This window comes from Panthera onca, chromosome F1, assembly GCF_046562875.1.
Source record: "Panthera onca isolate mPanOnc1 chromosome F1, mPanOnc1 haplotype 2, whole genome shotgun sequence".
Classification (NCBI taxonomy): Eukaryota; Metazoa; Chordata; class Mammalia; order Carnivora; family Felidae; genus Panthera; species Panthera onca.
The window spans coordinates 67,757,056-67,780,079 of record NC_138355.1 but is presented as its reverse complement, the minus strand read 5'-3'; the positions used below and the strand labels follow the sequence as shown (position 1 = coordinate 67,780,079).

General features: G+C 45.8%; 1 protein-coding gene and 1 long non-coding RNA gene across 2 annotated transcripts in view; both read right to left on the bottom strand.

Moving 5' to 3' along the window:
- Window positions 1-23,024, bottom strand: part of LOC144614827 (uncharacterized) — a 170,587-nt gene that overhangs the window by 106,333 nt on the left and 41,230 nt on the right. The window lies entirely within an intron of this gene.
- LOC132685859 (olfactory receptor 10J4-like) lies at window positions 591-4,898 on the bottom strand. Its single transcript, XM_081792009.1, is given in 4 exon segments — window positions 591-3,581; window positions 3,583-3,890; window positions 3,893-3,943; window positions 4,394-4,898. Coding segments are annotated over 4 exon segments (1,164 nt in total). The 3' UTR covers window positions 591-3,281.

The following is a 23,024-nucleotide window of genomic DNA, read 5'->3' as shown; positions in this document are numbered from 1 at the left end:
TAGATAGAAAGTCAATCCGCGTTTGTGAGTGGCTGGGGCGAGGGGAGAAATGAAAAAGTGGCTGCTAATGGCCACAGGGGGTCTTTGGCAGTGATGAAAATGTTCTGAAATTAGGTAGTGCTGACAGGCGCACAACTCTGATTTTAGTAAAAGCCAGTGAATTGCATATTTTAAAAGGGTGAATTTTACATTCTGAATTCCATCCCAATAAAGCTGTTGTCTATTTTTGTTGTTTTTGTAAGGTGCTCAGATAATTTTGTTATTACAGTAAATGGATATTTTTCTATGAGATCCTTCTGGAGAATATTACGTCCCGTTGCCAGAGAACATAAAGGAAGTACTGTGTAAATGGGGCCACCTTCACTGATGGGAAGATTCAAGGATGCAAAGATGTCAATTCTTCCCAGATCAATCTACAAATTCAATGCGATCCCAATAAAACTCCCAGTAAGATGCTGCATGCATACTGACAAACTCATTCTAAAATTAGTCCAGAAGTAGAAGCTCATTCCTTTATTTAACAAATATTTATTGAGTGCTTACACTATGTCACTTTTATTAAAGCTGCTGGGGTGCAGCCAGCAAAATGATAAACAACCTCACTGCTTTCATGGGGCTTATGTTTAGGAAATGTGCAAAAATAGACGAGGCTCTTTCAGAAAAAAAACTGACAATGGGGTTTTTTTACTTGATCTAGCAGATACCAACATACCTCATAAATCTATACTAATTAAAACAGCATAAAATTGGCACAAAATAGCCAAAATAGATCCATACAACAGAACAGAATCCCAAAACGGATGCGTATGCATATACCGATTTGGCCCATGACAGAGAAGGGACCACGGTTGAATAGACATGAAACGTGCAAACATGAAACTCTCTTTCATTAGATTTTTTTTTTTTTAAACCGCACTTCCTGGCTCTGAACTCCAGTGTGCTTAGAGCCAACTACTACAAAAATATCCATCCAGTGTCTCTTCCAGTTGGATGCTGGCAGTCCAAAGGACCGGTCTGAAACTTCAGCTGGTGCTAGGAAGCATCGAAGACTCTGGTTTGCTGGGTGGCGTCAGGAGTGAGGGAAATCAACAGGCAAACAAGTTTCGGGAAGCCAGCCTTTCACCCACAAACTGAGCACTGAGGGGTAATGAGCCTCCTGATCCCAACTCTCCATTTCTTTTCTCCACTCTCCTGCGCAGGCGTGCTCCCTGATGCCCCTTCCGAGGGACCAAAGGAATGCTCGAAGAGAGGAGGGGCCGGGACGGCCTCCTCAGGTCCTTTGCTAACCGCCCCCAAGGAGTGATGCTTCCTCCACACACACCCCACCACGCCCACTTCTGGCTCTGACCTTGATTCTAAGATCTGCGTGGTCAGTGAAGGCAGATGCGGGTGTGCTTCCAAAGGTTCTGTCCGGTCAAAACCGTTTTCATGATGAAGTGGACGTTCCTCACCTTTTTCGCTCATTCTCTTCCGAGAGAAGTTTTTCAGAGGCTACACGATATGCGATAGGGCGTCAGGTCACGTGCGGGAGAACCGGGTCTCTTGGATGAAACCAGATGCTGGTTTCACATTAGCAAAAACGTACACGGGCGTCACTCTTTTTGTCTGGGTTGTAGTTATTTTTCGTAACAATGTGACTTGTGCTATCATTTGGATTGTTATTTTTAAGTGAATAAAACATACTTTGGAAATCTTTTGGTTTTAATTTCTACCAAATTAAAGTGGTCAGGTGGTACTAGCAAAGACTCTTGGGTCCTCCTTCATTTTTACGAAGAGTTTAAAGGGGTCCCCCGGTCACAAAGTATGGGATGGCCCCAGCCTTCTTAGAGCCAGCTTCACAGCATCAACGGGTCATACAGCCCTCAATAACCACCACTTGGGTAAATGAGCGAAGAAATGAATCGATATACCAGCTTTTGAAGGACACAGGACATACTATGTCGAACACGGTGCCTGTTGCACACGAAACACTTAATGCATCCGTGTCGTCTTCTCTGACACCGAACTAGAGGCACCGGGCTGGAAACTGGGAGTTTAACATCATAGCTCCTGTGTCTGTAGGAAGATGTCCGAGATGCTGGCAGGGTAACCGTGGCCTCCACCATCCCCCCCCCCCCCCCCCCCCCGTAAACTCCTGTCCCCAGCTCTTGGCAGAACTGGGGACAGATCTGGTCCTCTGGACGCACAGAGGCTGGCTCAGTCTAGGAACCCCCGTGCTGGTACCACACTTAACAGCAACTCCAGAACTTGTACATCTTACACATCGTCTCGACCAGACCCGAGTTCGAGATGTGAGAGGGACTCCAGTCGATAAGGGCGGGCTGGGAAATGAGGCTTTCAGACAACCCAGGACTGAACGAAGATTGTGGGCAAGGACACTGGCACCTATTTGTTTCCAGGCTCCTCGTCTATCCCTCAATCAGCCCGGCGGCGTGGGATTCTGCAGGTGTCCAGTGTGACACTAAGGGGGTCCATCCACAGCTTAGACATCTGGATTCAGGATAATTCCCAGGAGAGGGCAGTAAAACCGCGATGGCCATTTCTGACAGAAGCATCCAGAGGAGAGGATGCTTTTTTCCTCAAAGGCACAAAGCCTCCTGCAGACCAGCCACAGCCCTGCCCACGCTATTCCCTGGAGGTCCCAATTTTGCCCGTGAAGTTCCCGCATCTTGTAAACGGATTCACTAAAAGGAACGAGAGACAATAAAGAGAAGTAGATTCAAATCCCGAGTCTTCAGCTGTCTAATTCTGTATGCTTGGGCAAATCAATGCCACCGATACGTGCCTCGGTTTCTTTATTTACGGCACAGGGGTGATCGTTGCTGGCCTGCCTACCTTCCAGATCACATAAAAGCCTGCAGGTGGAAATTCCTTATAAATCGTGAGGCGTGTCCAAAGGCAAACAACTTTATCATTGGTGTGATACTAAGTCCCGGTATTGACATGCCACGGCCGTGGGGGAGGCAGGAACAGCACCCGGGAGGAACAGCATCCAGCAGGGCTCAGCACGGGCTCCCTGGGGTGGGGGGCGAAAGAGACCAGATGGAGAGAAAGAGTAGTGCACTTGCGCCAAAGTCTGGCAACAAATGAAAACGTGAGAGGAAAGTGTATAAGGCGCAGCCAGATTGACCAACCCCATCTCTCCTGGAGGTCCCCTGGCCTCAAAGCAGAACAAATTTTTGGAGCTTTTTCCAAGGTGTCCAACATGAATCTTCCTTTTTTTGTGTGTTATTTGGCAGATGTAAGAACTGGCCAGAATCCCCAGGGCCTGTTACCTGAGTTCATGGGAATATGACTGAAGTGTGACAGGAGACGTCTCCTGAGAGGACACTGCAGGGGCAGGCCCCATTGGAGGCTCCGTGGAGCTGTGGAGAATCACGATGTCCCTGCGAGTCAACACTCAGAGGAACGAGTACGTGGAGAGAACCTATCACAGTCTCGATGCACTGAGAGTTGAGCGGTGTTTTTGCCACGGCTCTGCACCGGGCACCTTTGACCTCCTTGTTCCCCAGGCTGTACACGACAGGGCTCAGCAGGGGAGTGAGGACGGTGTAGGTCACAGAGATGAGTCTGTCCTGCCCCCACGGAACTCTGGGACTTGGGCTTGAGGTAGACGATGACCACCGTGAGGCGGGAGGTGCAGGTGGCAAAGGCCTTCTTCCGGCCCCGGGCGGAGGGGATCTTGAGGCTGGTGGAGACGAGGAGGACATAGGAGAAGAAGACCGGGCCCGTGGGCAGAATCAGGACACAGACGCTGACGACAAAGTTGATGATCTCGTTGACAGGGGTGTCCACGCAGGCCAGCTTCAGCAGGGGCCTGACGTCACAGAAGAAGTGAAAGATGACAAGGGCGTCCCAGAAGGGCAGGCCAAACACAGATGTTACCTGGCCAAGGCCACGCCCAGGCCAATTCTTAGAGACGCAGACGTCCACTGGCACAGGCCTCTTCCCTAGGACGGCTGTGGTGGTGAATTCTGTGCGTCAGCTTGACTGGGCTAAGAGATGTCCAGACAGCTTGCAAAACGTTAATTCTGGGCACGCCTGCGAAGGTGTCTTTAGAATATATTAGCATTTGAATCAGCAGACCGAGTGGGGAAGATCACCCTTATCCAATGTAGGCAGGGATCATCCCATCTGCTGGGGGCCTGAATAAAGCAAATGGCAGAGGAGGGCAAATTCTCTGTCGGTGGATGAGCTGAGACATCCGTCTTCTCCTGCCCTCACGCATCAGTGCTCCTGGTCTCGCGCTTTCAGACTCAGACCGGGATTTACACCACCAGCTTTCCCGGTTCTACACAGCTTGCAGATGTGAGATCGTGGGACTCCTCGGCCTCCTTGAGCACATGAGGCAAATTCCTAGAGTAAATCTCCTACACGTATCAATAAAACCTACCGGGTTCTGTTTTTCTGGAGAACTTCGATGAATACGAGGACCGACTACCACAGGGGTTGCAGATGGCCACACAGTGATCAGGCTGCGTGGCCAGGAGCAGGAAAAGCATTGTGGGCTGCACAAGTGAGGCAGGAGACGAGTGGGCATGGCCGTCTTGACTGGCAATGGGCCGGGGAGGACTCAGGAGGCCGGACAGGATGCAAGGAACGACGGCCACAGCGTAGCTGTTCTCCGAGATGGAGAGCATGTTTGGGAAGATGTACACGTCCCACATAGAGACAGTCAGCTGATTGCCGATGAAGGGAATATGGAGGCGATGGTCCAGAAAAATAACAGTCACGATGAGGACACTGTCGGAGAGAGTTACAGCAGGTACAGAATTAGAAGGACAAAGAGAAAAGGAGGCCAAGCCTGGGTGACCTCCCAAAGCTGGAGGAATCTGTGAGGAGGAGCTTGGCTGCAGCAAGAGTTCAGCCTTGGCACTGAGAAGGGTCCGGATCCACATGAACCGGCCAAAGGGAAGGGAGGGTGAGATTCTCGCTGCACAACAGGTTACACTGTGCTCCGAGCTGTAGGCGAGAGTGCTGCCCCGGCCTCGGGTGCCAGCAGCATTCCTGCCCCGGCTAGGAACTCCGCACTCTTGAGAATAAATCAACAAGTCTCTCGTGATGTGCTTGATTTGGGGCAAGGATGACAGGGAGGAGAAGTCTCAACACAAACGAACGGCAGAATCATGAGAACAACTACCCAACTTGACCACGAAAGAGGTGGGCCCAGGTCAAAGACATGGCGGGCGTTGAGTGAGCGTGGCACTTGAGTTCCCTCTGTGCTGTCTGAGATCGGTCCAGTCCTCTCCGTCAACATGCATTGCCAGCACAAAGTGCCCTGGGAATCTCCCAGAACAGGTGTTCTTACCAAGTACTGAGTCCTGTGTTTTCCTTTCCTTAGCCCTGCTCCTTCGTGTACACGAGACCACTAGTACAAGGCCAGGCGGTGGGAGGGCCATTCAGGCTATAACACTCATCATGTTTCCAGAAATGGAGGCCAACGCTCTTTTGAACTAAGCTCTGTCACATTTCTTTCTTCCTGTATACTGTGTCCTCTCTAGAGAAAAAAGCAGTACCCGGTGTTAATAAATGATGTTGACTTTTTCCAAATCTCTTTGTGATGTGACATTTCCCGATGAAAAGAAAGATATAAATAGAGGTGAGTTATTTTTCAAGGATTTTTTTCTACCCCTAAACCTGTACTTCATAACAACGGTTAATAATGCCATCACTGTGCCTGTAATTTTCGGCGACTATCACTTCCATGCCCCTCCTGTGTTTCTTAATGTCCTTTTCTTTTTTCTTTTTTTGTACTGCTTGGACAGGATCTCACTTTGGCTCTCAAGTATTGTGGAAGCAAGAATCAGCCCATTTCCCTGGAGAAGCATGGGATATGGCTCGTCATTTTTGCTTTTCTGTCACCAACCCATGGCAGTAACGGGGTAATACCTTGATATGGGCAACCCGCTCTTACTTAATTCAAGAAATAGATCTGTGTCCTGCTGGCACCCTCAGTGTATACCACAGGATTTCTAGGTATACACAGGATCCTGTGTATACCACAGGATCACTAGGTTCACGTCAGGGGCGGAAGTGAAAAAAAAAAAATTCTTGCCTATAGAGTAACAAAGGTTACACCGGCCTTCTCCTCAGCACTCATGCCAGCAAGAAGACAGCAGAGTGAAATATTTAGTGTTGACAGAAAACAATGACCATCCTAGAATTCTGTACCCTGCAACAGCATCCTTCAAAAATGAAACAGAAATAAAGACTTTCTCAGGCAAAAACTGGGGGATTTTGTTGCCAGTAGACCCGTCTTCTGAAAACTGTTACAATAAATTTTGTAGAAAAAAGAAAAATAATATAAAGTCAGAAAGCACCAGGCCCAAATGGGTTCACTGATAAATTCCACCAAATATTTAAGGAAAAATTATACCAATTCTTCACAGTTTCTGTGAGAGAATAGACAGTATGGTATTGGCACAAAGACAGACGCTTATATCAGCAGAACAGAATAGAGAACCCACAAATGGAGCCACAAATATATGGCCAACTAATTTTTGACAAAGCAGGAAAGAATATCCAATGGAATAAAGACAGTTTCTTCAGCAAATGGTGCTGGGAAAATTGCACAGCGACATGCAGAATGAACCTGGACCTCTTTCTTACACCACACACAAAAATAAACTCAAAATGGATGAAAGACCTAAATGTAAGACAGGAAGCCATCAAAATCCTTGAGGAGAAAAAAGCAGGCAAAAATCTCTTTGATCTTGGCCGCAGCAACTTCTTACTTAACACATCTCCGGAGGCAAGAGAAACAAAAGCAAAAATGAACTATTGGGACCTCATCAAGATAAAAAGCTTCTGCACAGTGAAGGAAACAATCAGCAAAACTAAAAGGCAACCGATGGAATGGGAGAAGATTCTTGCAAATGACATATCAGATAAAGGGTTAGTATCCAAAATCTATAAAGAACTGATCAAACTCAACACCCAAAAAACAAATAATCCAGTGAAAAAAATGGGCAAAAGACATGAATAGACACTTTTCAAAAGAAGACATCCAGATGGCTGGCAGACAGATGAAAACATGCTCCACATCACTCATCATCAGGGAAACACAAATCAAAACCACAATGAGATACGACCTCACACCAGTCAGAATGGCTAAAATTAACTACCCAGGCAACAACAGATGTTGGTGAGGATGCAGAGAAAGGGGAACTCTTACACTTATGGTGGAAATGCAAACTTGTGCCACCACTCTAGAAAACAGTGTGGGGGGTTCCTCAAAAATTAAAAATAGAACCTATACCCAGAAATTGCACTACTAGGTATTTATCCAAAGGATACAGGTGTGCTGTTACCAAAGGGACACATGAACCCCAATGTTTATAGCAGTGCTATCAACAATAGCCCAAAGTATGGAAAGAGCCCAAATGCCCATCGACAGGTGAACGGATAAAGATGTGGGGTGTGTGTGTGTGTGTGTGTGTGTGTGTGTGTGTGTAGGGTACAGCGCGCACACACACACACACACACACACACACAAAATGGAGTATTATTCGGCAATCAAAAAGAATGAAATCTTGCCATTTGCTGGGAAGACAAAGGAAGAGGAAGACACTTGCTGGGATGAGCACTGGGTGTTATATGTAGGGGATGAATCACTTGATTCTACTCCTGAAATTATTATCACACTATATGCTAACTAACTTGGATGTAAATTAAAACATAAAAAAATAATTTAAAAATACTAAAAAATAAAAAAATAAATTCTTATAGAAATAAAAAAAAGAACTATTTGAGGAAAACTACAAGAACTCTGATAAATGAAAATAAAGAATAAACATAGAGATATTACACATTCACAGACAGGAAGACTCCATATCGTCACTCAGATCTTCCCGATTGGACCTATGTATCCAACGCAATCCCAGTCAAAATCCCAGAAAGTTCTTTTGTGGATGTCAACAAACTTATTCGAAATTTATTTGGAGAGGCCAAAGATCCACAATATCTAAAGAGAACAAAATTGGAGAAGTGACACTACCCAGCGTCAAGACAGTATCGTGTTGGCAAAAGAATAGTCAAATGAGTGGAACAGAAGAGAAGGCCCAGAAGTGGACCCACATACAGTCAACTGATTGTTGGTGAAAGAACAAAGGCGATACGATAGCACAAAGTCAGTCTTTTCAACTGGTGCTGGAACTGAAAATCCACAGGCAAAAAAATGAATCTCGACACAGACCTACCACCCTTGAAAAAATGAGCTCAAAATGGATCACAGAGCTAAACGAAAATTGCAAAACTCTAAAATTAAAAGATTTTAATTTATTTCTTAAAAAAAGGTAATTTAAAAAAAATTAAAAGAAGAAAATTTCAATGACTTTGGGTGTGGTGAGGACTGTTTAGAAACAATACCAAGGGCACCATCCATGAGAGATAAAAACCTCTTCTCTGACATGGCAAGAGAAGGAAAAGACAAGCCACAAATTGGGAGAATTTGCCGCTGACACGTCTGATATCTCCACAATATACACACAAGTTTCAAACTCAACCATGACAAAATCTGATTTTTTAAACGGGCCTAAGTGTGGGTTTCCTTGCATGGGATGAGTCATTTAGCTCTTGCTGATTTCATGATTTTTGTCTTTATCCTACAATAGTTTGTGATGTTTCTACATGTGGCTGTCTTTGTGTTCACCTTTGGGGGGGGGGGGGGTTGGGGAGTAGTTTCTTGGATGCATAGATGAATGTTTTCATCACCATCTCAAAGGGAAATTGGCTGCTGAACCCACAGTGGAAACTGAGGAAGGAAGATACAATCAAATGTCTTTTCTTTGGAAAGGCAGTGCATGTTGGATTTCCAACATTAGCTCTAGCTCTTCTCTTTGTCTTCTCTCCTGAATAGCACTCTTCCCAGAGGGGGTCCAAACCACTGGATTGATCGAGTGGTCAAGGTAGCTCTCCCCCCCCCCCATCATGCTGACCCAACTGGTACAGCTGGAATCTGTCCTCCCTCCCAAAGAGAGTCTCAGTTTTTCTAGAAACGATGAGTTTAACAGAGGGGCACTAAGGTTTACTTATGTCTTGCTTCCCAACTGTTCTAGAATTCATAACACTGAATCATATGCACAAACATAAACAGTACGCGTCCTCTACCCCTCTCTGCCACAAATGACCCTGCTTCTTTCTAAGAAATTTAAAGTATTCTAGTTCTTTTTGCCTCTTCCTATCACAGACGCTCTTTCACTGCTGGTTGTTCCTTCTCTGCTTTTCCATACTGAAATGATAAAGGACTCATATCTAGCTTTTTTACATACTTTCCTGACGTGCTTCTACTGAGTACCTAGTTTCTTCCGTTCATCCCTCCTTCCAATTTTTTGTTGAATAGGTAATGCACAATGCTGTACAAAAACAGAACTAAGGCAGGTTCCATTTAACTATTAGTCTCCCTTAAAACTTCCTTTCTGTCCCTTCTGGAATGCTAACCCTCTGGGGGCGCCTGGGCGGCTCAGTCGCTTAAGCATCCAACTCTTGGTTTCAGCTCAGGTCGTGATCTTACACTTCATGAGTTCGAGCCCCGCATCAAGCTCCATGCTGACAGTGTGGAGCCTGCATGGCACTCTCTCTCTCCCCCTCTCTCTGCCCTTTTCCTGCTCGCTATGTCTCTCTCTCAAAAAATAAACGTAAAAAAATTTTTTAAAAAAGAATGCTAACTCTCTGAAAATAGCACTAAAATAATCTGTTGATAAGCAAAGCTGAGTTTATTCCTATCTTGACAAGGGAGAGTATCACCTTCCTAGAGCAGTAGTGTTATATCTGCTAATGGGGGCTGAAAAGTGAGGCTATTCGTGATGTTTTGGGGCTATGGTATATGACTGGTTTTCCAACTCAGGAGCTTAATTAGGACTGGGTGTCATGATAAAATAGTTTAGGATGTGTGGACCCAACAAAGACTTTTGAGGTCAGGGTTTCAAGCGCCTTAGAGAATTAACAGTCATTTGGTGGTGTTTATTGAAGAGCTGAACAGTTTGATGGTCATTGACCTGAGGGTTTTTTTTGCGAAGGTTCCCGAGAAAAACAATAAAGTTATACACAACTTTTGTCTTCCTGGACAAAGAATTTTTTTTTTTTTTTTTTGGAATAGCAATGCCATGCTGATGAAGACAGTAGAAGAGTAAAGTTGTATTATTGAAGACAAATGAATAGCAAAGTCATGTTGATGTAATCGGTAAGCACGCTCCCTCCTTACCCCCACCCCCATGTTCTTTCCAGGAAATACATAGTATATAAAAATACAGATATGCCTTCAAATACAAGCTAATATACAAGCATACGTGTGCTCATATATACATTAATACTATCCCCGCTATATGTAACGACATCTCGGACGTCCTTCCGCAGAGCACTCAAAGATTTACCTGAATTCCTTTTAACGGCAGCGTAATTTTCCACTTTAAAGATGGGTCATTATTAACTCAGCTTAATGCTGACAGATGTTATTTCCCCCCAGCTATCGCCATTATAAACAATTCCATACTAGAAAACACTGAACATGTCATTTCATACAGAAGCGAGCACAAGGAAGTGAAATGCAAAGTCAAAAGCTATCTGCACACGGAACTTCGACCAAGTGCCACACGTCTTTCTGCGACACGTCTTACCGAGCGATGTCTCACCAAGAAGGCGCCAAAATGCAATCTCCCGTCATCAGGTCTCAAAGAGGAACGAAGAGCATAGGGAGAGGCAACAGGGCTCGGGGACGAAAGGCACGTGTCTGGAGCCACACTGCCCGGGATGGAATCCCACTTCCCTCTAGCCATGTCACCACAAGGCAAGTCACCTCCGTCGCGGTTTCTCTCTGAAGTGGGTTTAAGGATAGCACCCTCTTCACAGAGTTGTGAGCATCAAAGTCGTTAAGCTACGCAGAGTGTTCAGATGTGTGTCTGGCACCTAGTAAACTCTATTAAGTAAACAAAGTACCTATAAGGTGTGATTATAGGAATCACCACCGGCAGAGACACTGAGCACCCAGTGCCTTCCAGGGATCTTAGGGCAGGAACCGGAAGCGGACAAACCGGAAGCATACGAACCGGAAGCATACGAACCGGAAGCATACGAACCGGAAGCGGACGAACCGGAAGCTGACGAGAGAAGGCAACCTTCACGGGAAGCTTGGGTGAACACAATCGATTCTGTAACTTCCTGGGTGTAGCCACGCATTCAACCCCCCTCTTTCCATGTTCGATTAGCAATGAAATTCACAACTGATCTTAAGGGGAAATGAGTCTGAAAGAAAAGGTATTTATTTATTTGTTCGAACATTTCCTATTCCCCTTCCATGTGATAGGATCTATCGATGGAATCCCTACTACATACCAGCTTCTCAATAAACGTTTACTGAATGAAGAATGAATTAGAAAGAGTCTCTGATGTTAAGGAACTCGGAACATCATTAGGGGAGAAAGATAAATGAGAATGACCATACAGAACAATGGGTGCTATAATGGAAATTGGTACAGGATGCTACAGAAGCATCAGACAGGGCCAACTAATGCAGACTAAGGGTCAAAATACACTAGAAAAGAGCTTGTCCAAGTTAGTAAGGGAAAGGTGACTCACGGATGCATTGCAGAGGGCATCTGGTTAGACAGATCAACATTTACAAAGGTCTAGGAAATGTGGAGGTAAAGCTCCAGATCCAGAAGGTCCTACGACTGAATCCTACTTCCCGTCTCGGGCGAGGTCCACTCCTCTCTATAACACACTTTCCACATCTACACAGCGGGTAACATTAGTCCTTAACTGCAAATACAGCCAGGATCGAAGAAGTTAGTGTGTAAGCCATTACACAAAATGGCTGACACATAGAAAGATCTCAAAAAATGTTGGCCATAATTATCATCACCATGAGGGATGATGGTGCCACGTTCGGGAAATAAAGAGTGGTTCTGAATGGGTCCAGGGTCCATTCGGTGGCCTGCGGTGGCTTTAAAGAGGCAGAGTCCTTGGGGGCCTATCGTAAGGAAGAGAAACCCAGCTAAGTCTTTGGGGCTGAACAGCGCCTTGGTGTGTGGGATTTTCCGAAATACAAAGGCTGAATTTGATGGAACCAAATGTGTCATTATGTACTTTCTACTATTGTGTGATCTGAATGAGCCTGTATTAGCGCTGTTCACACCATTCCTAATATGCTGGCGTGAATCACATCCCTTCTCTGCCTCTGCCTTATCAGACTACCTGCACACGGGAGCCCTGGCCCCTCTCCCGAGGGCATTTCCCGGCTCTTACCTGGTGGCGTGGACGGGGGTCACCTGCCTGCAGGAAGGAGAACCAAGGGTGTGTGAACAGTCTTTTGTTGTCACTCCTCCCTGATGAAACCCATTTTTTAAAATCTTTTAGGCCTGGATACTGGGAAATTGCCCACAGTGGCTGCAAACTCTGCTTTCTTTTAAATTAATAGCTCAGAGGACTTGATGCTTCAATCACGCTCTAGGCTCTCTTTTTAAATGTATTATTTTACATTTTCTCGCTTCCTCTTCCTGTCAGCCACAGAGAAATTCCTGCCACTTATTTTCATTGACTTCATATCTTCACATCCTTGAATATATACATTTCCATTAAGATAAATAACCATTTATCTTGACCTTTATTACCTACCTGTAATCCAAACATAATAAAGATCCTCTGTTATTTTAACAGCTCAAATACTAGAGACAGAGAGCCTTCCCAAAGTTTGAAACCCAAAATATATTACTGTTTTTATTTACAGAGCAAATGGATCATCTAGCCTCTTAAGAATACATTCCCCATTCCCCACTGAGCGCCTGGGTGGCTCAGTGGGTTAAGCGCCTGACTTGGGCTCAAGTCATGTTCTTGTACTCCGTGAGTTCGAGCCCCACGTCAGGCTCTGTACGGACAGCTCAGAGCCTGGAGCCTGCTTTAGATTCTATGTCTCCCTCTCTCTCTGCCCCTCCCCTGCTTGCTTTCTTTCTCTCTCTCTCAATAAATAAATATTTAAAAAAAAAAGATACGGTCAAACATATCCAGTCATTTCTGTCTCCATCCATCTTTATCTACCTTGCTGGAGCTTCTTTTTGTCAAACATATCCAGTCATTTCTGTCTCCATCCATCTTTATCTACCTTGCTGGAGCTTCTTTTTGTCAAACATATCCAGTCATTTCTGTCTCCATCCATCTTTATCTACCTTGCTGGAGCTTCTTTTTGTCTTAAGACCAGCGTTCTGCACTCCTCTTTCCTCCAGCTCCAGTCTGGCTGGGGTTGCTTTGTGGGACTGCTTTAGGGCTCTAATCCTGGAACTCTCCTTCACCAGCATTCCCCCCGATCCCCAGCTTTATTAAAGTATAATTAACAAAAAGAAACTGTACTATGTCTGAGGTGTACAATGCGATGATTTGATATATACATTGTGAAATGATTACCACAATCAAGCTAATTAACACATCCCTGACTGTGTGTGTGGCGAGAACACTGAAGCTCTCTCCTAGCAGATTTCAGGTATATAACACAGCGGTATGGGCTGTGGTCACTATGCTGCAAGCTCTATCCTTAGAACTTATTTATCTTGTTTCTTTTTTAATTTTTTTTCAATGTTTATTTTTGAGACGGAGAGAGACAGAGCATGAACGGGCAGGGTCAGAGAGAGGGAGACACAGAATCTGAAACAGGCTCCAGGCTCCGAGCTGCCAGCACAGAGCCCGACGCGGAGCTCGAACTCATGGGCCGCGAGATCATGACCTGAGCCGGAGTCGGACGCTCAACAGACTGAGCCACGCAGGCGCCCCAGAAATTATTTATCTTGTAACTGTAAGTTTTTAACTTTGACCAACATCTCCCAGTTCCCCCGGCTGCTGGCAACCACCTGCTCCCGTGACCTTCACATTTTTAAATTCCACATATAAGTGAGATCATTTGGCTTATTTCAGTAACTGTTATGTTCTCCAGGTTCATTCACACTGTTGCAAATGTCAGCATTTCCTCCTTTTCTGAGGCTGGATAATGTGTGTGTGTGTGTGCGTGGGCACGTGTTTCTCTCCCACATTTCTTTATCCTTTCCTCTGTTGATGGATGCCTAGGTTGCTTCCATGTCTTGGCTATCGTGAGTAATGTAGCAGTGAGCACAGGGGTGCAGTTATCTCTCTACAGAACACCCCCTGTGCATGCAGAGCCGTGGTTAGAGAATTAAGAAAATTGGAATAAAGCCCCCATCCAGAGCTATGAAGGGTCTGAGACTGACCCTACTTGCAAGTTGCTGGCACGTTAGCCTGCCATCATGTCACAGATGCTGGCAGAAGACACAGACTCCTGGGTCTGAGACAAAGGATGTTATTATTCACAGCAATAGTATCAACCCTGGCTCTGGTTCTTCGAGCTCTGGTTCTCATACAGGAACAGAAGGAGGGCCAGGAAGTACCTGATCATGCAATGAATTGCATTAGAAAAATGAAACTCTGAGCTTGGGGCCCCCAAGTCTGCTTTAACGCGCAGTAAAGTTGCCTCCTCTGTGCTTCAGAGGGAGACACGGTCTATATTCCAAGGCCATTCATTATACAAATTTCCTCGAAATGATAATCTAGGACAAAGGCGTGAAGTGTCTCTGTTCACAAGATGTGCAGAAAAGTGAGACCCAAGGAGAACGGTCCCAGTTCAAGTAGGTACTGTAGAACCTCAGAGGGAAGGAGGAAGACATCATGTGTGATGGCAGGTGGGGTAAATGCTGCCTGCAGGTGGGGGTAAATGTTGGCTTCTGGAATGAAGCACAGACACACTGAATGTCACCTGTGAGGGAAAAGCATCTTGGCTCTTATACGAGGAATGTATTCTTTTTTTTTTTTTAATGCTTATTTATTTTTGAGAGAGAGAGAGAGCGCATGAGCAGGGGAGGGGCAGAGAGAGGGGGAGACACAGAATCCCAAGCAGGCTCCAGGCTCCGAGCTGTCAGCACAGAGCCCCATGTGGGGTTCGAACCCACAAACCATGAGATGATGACCTGAGCCGAAGTCGGACGCTTAACTGACTGAGCCACCCAGGCTCCCCTATGTTTAACCATACCTAACTAGCTTTGGAAGAAGGTTTTCCTGTTCTGGAAAAAGAAAAAGAAAAAGGAATTGAGGTTGGATTAATTATGCATACTTCAAAACTGAAGTAAAAGGGTTCACTTACTAAAATTTAGTGAGAAAACAAAAGTTATGCTGGAAGAGATCCACACTCATAGCGTGCTACCTGGCTCAGAATAAGATTTGCATATTGCAATGATGTATGTTCTGAAAACAGATTGAAGTGTTTTTTCATTAAATGCTTTTTTATTTATTTTTTTTTGGGGGGGGTGCAGAGAGAGAGGGAGACACAGAATCCAAAGCAGGCTCCAGGCTCCGAGCTGCCGGCACAGAGCCCGACGAGGGGCTCGAACCCACGAACCGCGAGATCATGACCTGAGCCGAAGTCGGATGCCCAACGGACCGAGCCGCCCAGGAGCCCCCAGAGTGAAGTTTTAGTAGGAGGATGACACGAGGAGAAGCGTGCGTATGTGTTCATGGGTGCACAGTGTCGCAAATGAGCTGGGAAGTCAGGAGAGGATGTCTAAAACCTAGGAAGTCAGAACTATTATTGCAGCCATGTTATGGAGAAAACAGAGCCAGCAGAAATATGGAGGGGATACCACGGAAAACAGATAAAAGAGCTGAACGTGGGTGCTTGTAAGAAGTGACAATCACAGGTGGATGGAGAACTGTTTTAATAACGAAGTGACATTTTGTATTTTTAATTCTGCATTTGGACTATTTGTAAAAACTAAATTCAGTTGTACAGAATTCACTTTCACTTTTGGATGACTAGAAGTGGTACATAAATCACCAGAAAATGAATCAAACAAAAAGCCTGGGGAAGAAACAAACAGAGAGGAGGACGGTAATTTCCAGCAACATCTCTAGTTATAAAAGATGTGAGTTGGGGTGCCTGGGTGGCTCAGTCGGTTGAGCGTCCGACTTCGGCTCAGGTCACGATCTCACAGTTCGTGGGTTCGAGCCCCGCATCAGGCTCTGTGCTGATGGCTCAGAGCCTGGAGCCTGTTTCGGATTCTGTGTCTCCCTCTCTCTCTGTCCCTCCCCACTTGTGCTCTGTCTCTCTCTGGATCTCAAAAATAAATAAATGTAAAAAAAAATTTTTTTAAAGAAAAAAAAAAGATGTGAACTGATTAAGTTAATCGATTGAAACAAAAAGGCTCTCAGACTGAATTTTAATAATCTGGCACGACGCTATTAAAATAAAATTGAAATAAAAAGGAAAGGTTGAAAATGAAGAGGCTGAGATGGGATCCAGAAAAAGGCTGACAAAAAAAAGTTGATGTAGGGGCGCCTGGTGGGCTCAGTGGGTTGATTTCGGCTCAGGTCATGATCCTGGGGTTGTGGGATCGAGCCCTGCGTTGGGCTCCACACTAAGCACGGAGCCTGCTTAAGATTTTCTCCCTTTCTCCACCCGCTACCTCTGCCCCTCTCCCCCACTTGTGCTTTCTCTAAAACAAAAAAAATAAATAAATAAAGTTCATGTAATACTATAAACATTAGACAAAATACTATTCAAAGTGAAAACCAATAAGGAATCTAGAGTATTGATAAGCAAAATAATTCACCAGGGAAGTCTTCCACTCGTGAATTTATAAGGTCCTAACAGCATAGCTTCAAAACGTACTACACAGGGGCGCCTGGGTGGCTCAGTCGGTTGAGCGTCCGACTTCGGCTCAGGTCATGATCTTGCGGTCTGTGAGTTCAAGCCCCGCATCAGGCTCGTGCTGACAGCTCAGAGCCTGGAGCCTGTTTCAGATTCTGTGTCTCCCTCCCTCTCTCTCTGACCCTCCCCCGTTCATGCTGTCTCTCCCTGTCTCAAAAATAAATAAACGTTTAAAAAAAATTAAAAAAAAAAAAAAGTACTACACAAAAATTGATAAAACTCCTGGGAGAAACTGAACACTCAATCACAGGAGACATTGAGGCAGTTCTCTCATAAACTAACAAAACCGTCAGTGGGTCAATAGGGTTCAAAAGGGTATAAGGACAATTAACACGCCTGATCTACAAGTCTAACCTTCACACAGAGAATGGTCACGATTTTGACCCCACAGGAAGCCTCGAGAAATTCTGAAACACTGATATTATATAAACAATTTCCATGAACCACAACGCAATACATCCCCCATCCCAAAAAAGGAGCCAAACCCTGGATCGCCGTCTTCATAGACGTGGATATTGACTTCATAAACACTTCGGTGCCGGCCATTATTCTAAGCACTTTCAAATATTTACTCACCGGATCTTTACAAGAGCTGTTTGAGGAAGTCCTATCATCCCCCACATTTTACAAACAAGGAAATGGACACACGCAGACTTGGAACGACTTGCCCAGAGTCACAGAGAGTAAGTGGCAGAGTTAGACCGGGACTCCACGGTCTAAGCTCTTGATTGTTGTATCACGCTTATTCTACTAACATAAACATCTAAATATGCTGTGAGTTGGGGCGCCTGGAGGGCTCAGTCGGTTAAGCGACTGACTTCAGCTCAGGTCATGATCTCACAGTTTGTGAGTTCGAGCCCTGTGTCAGGATCTCTGCTGACAGCTCAGAGCCTGGAGCCTGCTTCAGATGCTGTGTCTCCCTTTCTCTCTGCCCCTCTGTCTCTTGCGCGCTCTCTCTCTCTCTCTCTCTCTCAAAAATAAGTAAACATTAAAATTTTTAAAAATAAACTGTGAGCTAAAGAAGAAATAAAAACAAAAATTTTAAAATACATAGTTCTACAACTTAACAGAAGCACTACAGATCAAAATAAATAAGGAATATCCAGAGCAGTTCCCAGAAAGCAATTTACAGCTTTCTAGGTTTACTGTAAGAGGCAAGATAAATAAAAGATTCTAATCCAAAAAGCCTGGAAAAGAACAAAATAAACCCAAAGGAAGTAGAAACAAATAATAATGAAGTAGAATTTAATTAAAATCCAAAGTAAACATGAAACAATAGAAATGTTCTTTTTTTTAAAGTTTGGAATCTCTGGAAAGATGAGTTTAAAATAACCTTCAACAACGATAAATCAGAAAGACTAAACAAAATGAAGTAGGAGAAACGGACACATAAGATGATTATAAAAACATACCTTGAACAACTTTGTATCAATCTATTTGAAAAAGTATATAAAATGGGCAAACTCAGAGGAAGATATAAATTACCATAATTATACCAGGAATAGAAAATTTACTAGAATAATAACCCTAAAAAAATGGAAAAGCAGTGAGGGGAAAAAATCCACCCTTTCAAAAAACAAACAAGAAAAGACACCAGGCTCAGAGCTTAGAAAAGGCGTGAAATTTCCCCAGCATTGAAAAACATTGTTAATTGCAAACGTTTGGTACCAAAAATAGGCAAAGTAGGAGAAGATAACTCCTGGCAAATAACAGGTAGATGAAAAAAATAGCTAATTCAATTCAATAGTGTATATTGGGTCTTGGTCTTTTGACCAAGCAGGGTTTTTCTTAAAAATGTACCAATGAGTCAACCTTAGAAAAATCTATTAATGTAATTCACCACCCTAACCAATTAAAGAGTAAAAAGCATACAATCCTATCAATGGATATAGAAAAGGAGCCAACTGAAAATTTAATAGATCACTAGTGATAAAGTGGCAAACAAACCAGGAATAGAAAGGAACTTCCTTCATCTGGTAGAGGGCAATGCCAGAGATGTGCCCTAAACATCCCCTGTCATGGTGACCGAAACATGAGAAGCATTTTAATTAAAATTTGGAAAAAGGACACAAGTCTCCATGATAGCCTCTGTGGCTGCTAGCATTCGATATTGTATCATGGCTCATAACTGAATGCAACAAGAGAAGATATAAAAAGTCAGAACGGAAAAGACAAAACTGCCAAAAATAGGCAGATGATGTAATCAGTGTATTTTCTCCCTTTTCAGGAAAAAAAAAAAAAAAAAAAAAAAAAAAACCTCCATCCACTCCAGATTTTCCAGTCTTTTTACGTCTAAACTTATGTCAGATAGACCCACGATAAGAACCATACATGTTCTAAAAATGCACGCAGTTTCCAGATCATAATTTCAACATCAGGGTTTCCTTTTCTTTCTCGTAGGTTTCAATCCCATTGTAGTCCTAATTCCAAAGAGCTGCGTAAATATTTGAATTGAGCTGCCTACCGGAAAAACTGTGAAGAAGGGACACTGACAAATGAGGCCCAAGATTAACGGATTCTTTTCAGGTCTTGGGAAGACCCTCCCCGCCACACACCCCACCCCACCCCACCCCACCCCCAGCAGTGGTAAATACACCATGTAGTATCTCTCTTAGCTGTGGGTCTCTCTGCTCTTAATGGCTCATCAGCCCGAGTGTTTCCGGTTTCTCTCGGGTCAACATTTGGGGCCAGGAGAGATCATGTGGGACCGGACTGGATGGCTGGCAATTATCCCATGCTGGTTTGCCAGTCTCCATTGACCCACCTTATCAAAGACACATTAATAAACTACCTTACTCCAGGTATTCATGTCTCAAGCATGCTGGTTCTTAGAAAGGGAGCCTTTCGTACTTTGGGAAGGTCTCTAGGAGAAAGGCATAAACTGAGCTCCAGAACTAGGAAACACCAAGGAGTCAAAGTCCCAGGGAAGCTGGCGAGTCAGTGTCTGGGTTGCCTTCAGCCTCTGGGAAGGCCCGTCTTGGGCCCGTTGCAGGAGAGGCAGACAAGGCTGAGTCTGCTGATTGCCCAAAGGCCAGGAGACACGGGAGGGAGGCAGGAATCTGGAGGTTGTCTGCTCTCTCCAGCGATTCGAAGCGATGCTCTGGACTGACGAGCAAGCAGCGGGACTGGCGTCAGCATGGATGCCGTGTCCCCAGCTGCCGCCACATTCCCTGGCCTTGGCGTGTGCAAAGCGCTCAGTGAGCACCTGCTGAAAGCATCCACAAGTGAATGAGTCACAGCTTCTGGAATATTTGAATTGCAAGGGGCTTCACAGATCTTCAGCAATTAGGGCACGAGACCCCAGGGCACGAGTGGCTTGACTAATAAAGCTGCACCCTTCAACGTGGTTGGGTCCTGGGGCACCTGGGTGGCTTGGTTGGTTAATCGTCCGACTTCAGCTCAGGTCATGGTCTCGGTTTGTGGGTTCGAGCCCCGTGTCAAGCTCTGTGCTGACAGCTCAGAGCTTGGAGCCTGCTTTGGATTCTGTGTCTCCCTCTCTCTCTGCCCCTCCCCTGTTCACGCTGTGTCTTTCTCTCAAAAATAAATTTAAAAAAAAAATGTAAAAGTATGGTTGGGTCTGGAGACAAGAGCTCCTCAACATCTACGGAGATCAGGGCCGTGACTTGATGCAAAGGCTTTGTTCCTGCTGGAAACCCCAGATCGCCTACACACATACCATCCATGTGATCGGGCTGATGAGCCCCCTTTCTAATGAGGTCCCCAGACATCAGCAGATTTGGATCCTGCTACGGCCACCGTGGGGAAAGGGACCCTGGGGCCCAGGGGCCTGGGGGAACAGTCCTCCCTGACAGCCTGTAATACACACGTAAGGGGCAGGGCTCCGGGAAGGCACAGGGGAGCCTGGGGCTGCTTTTGTGACTCCCAGACATGACCAATCAGCGCAGGAATTAACAGACAGACCCGGGCAGGTTCTAAGGTTTTCTTGCAGGCTTCCCTTCAGAAGACTCTGAGCGTGTTGCACCTGCCCAGCGGAGCAGGAGTGCTGGCCGGGGCTCTCCAGCCTTACTCTCTGAAGCCAGATCGAGCCTCGGCCCTGCCTGGCGAGAGGTGAGTCACCCTCCACCACTCAGTAAAAGCAGGGTTCTTGTCTGACTGGGCGCGGCCTCACGACTCTTTCTCATGGGACGCCACCTTTTCTTTTTCTCCTCTGTCCTGGGACTATCGTCAAGTGGAACAATGACTGTGTAGCTGGGCTGTAAGATTTAGGGAATAAAAAGCATTATACATGCCGGGGAAAAAAATCATTCGGAAAGGGTTATCTGGGACTTAGCCTTAGAAAAACCTGAGGCAGAACTTCCTAAAGGCTTCATTGGTCCCTTTAGCCCAACAAAACAACTAAAGGCTGAAGGGAGAGCCAGGGGAACTGGGAACATGCACTCCCACCCCTCACAGTCTTACCTGTCACACTCCTGGTGAACGGGGCCTGGTGGCAAGCCACAAGCCACCAGACTCTGGCGGGGTGAACCCACGTGGGCCCTTTCCACCAGGAAAAGTGGATTTCCCGAATATACAAGTCCCCGCCATTTCCTCCCATTTCCTGCCCCAGATCTCAAGCAGGGGCCAGGAAAGTGAGGATCAGTGAATGGCTGAAGTAGAGTCTCCCGAGCGCAGGAGTCCAAGCAGAGCCCGAGAAGAAGGTCCCGGACGCAGGCACGCCTGCAGAATTGTTGCACTGGGAGAGGCTTACCCATCCCGACCCACATCTGCACGCTCCCCCTGCCCTTGGGACTCTCTCCCCTGCGGGAATGTCTCCTTCCCTGTTTCCTCTTCCTCCTCCTCCTCCTCCTCCTCCTCCTCCTCCTCCTCCTCCTCCTGTCTCTAAAAGCTAGCAGAGCACCCTCTATGCAGCAAGCTGGTAAATACGTTCTAGCTACATGAAGACCAGCCACGTCCTGAGCTGGGACTTGGGAGACCTAAACTATTCCTATTTTGACATCTATGCTCATCTTTATCAATGGTTTCCATTTATTTATTTATTTATTTGAATGTTTGTTTATTTTTGACAGAGAGAGAGACAGAGCGTGAGCAGGGGAGGGGCAGAGAGGGAGACACAGAATCCGAAGCAGCCTCCAGGCTCTGAGCCATCAGCACAGAGCCCGACGCAGGGCTTGAACTCACAGACTGTGAGATCATGACCTGAGCTGAAGTCGGATGCCCAACCAACTGAGCCAGGCGCCCCCATGGTTTCCATTTATTGAAGGCCTACTGTATACCAGGCCTTCTGTTCAATGCCTTCTAGGCATCTTCTTGTGTAATTCTTCCGTCTGTCCTCTTCCGTGGAGATCGGTCCTGCCTTCATCTTACAAGGGGAGAAACCGAGGCCCGAGGAGATGAGGGAACATTTCTAAGGTCAAACATGAAGCAGGTAGAGCTGGGGCTTGCTCACGGGGGTGCTGGACTCCAGACCAGCCCCAGCCCCGCTCCAGGGTGCAGAATCTAGAACTGGGCAGGAGGTGGGAAAGGAGGACCGAGCGTCGCAGTCAACAGAGATGGGACAAATCAACGACGAGAACCCTGCACGATGTCTGGGTGGGTCTGACATTCAAGCAGAACCCAACTGGAAGTGGGGATGGGGAGGGTGGGTGAAGGAGCAGAAATTGAATGTACCGTTTGCCTGTTACCTATCAAGAACTACACTTGGCTATTTACACAGAGTCATTAATATAATCTCCATAGCAACACTGTGACTATATATTATTCTATTTTATAGACGAGCACACACACACCAAGTGAGCAAAGTAAAGCAAGCATCCTCTACTTACACTAAGGTTGAAGCCGGAAGTTCCTAGAAACGTCAATATTTTGTTATTTTTATCACTCTTGTCTTGGAGTTACCGGTACTTCAAACCTTTAGGATGTCTGAGAGGCTTTCTGTGCTCGACTAGAGACTAGGAAACAAGCAGAAACGACCCTCCACACGGAAGGGAGGGGATGCAGGTGTTGAAACACAGGGTATTTGGGGAGCACAGGGAGGAAAGCAAGAATCAGGCTCTGGCTCATAGTGTCCTGGGTCCACACGTTAGCCTCTCATCAAGAGAGAAAAGCAGTGTCTCCTCTCCCCGCCTTAGTCCAGACACTGGCCATTTTGAATTTGACCCACGGGGAGGACGATACTATGTGCTTTGAGCACATTAGGTCTGGCCGCCTACCTCCCAGAATCATGCCTCCGGCAGTGATCTGTCCCTGGCTTGAATTCTCGCTCTATGGAGGTCCCCTCACAACTGGCTCTCTGACAGGCGGTGCGTCACTGCTGGGCCAAAGCAGGGGAGCGTGGGCGGACTTCCAGGCTGTGCACACTCAGTCTAGT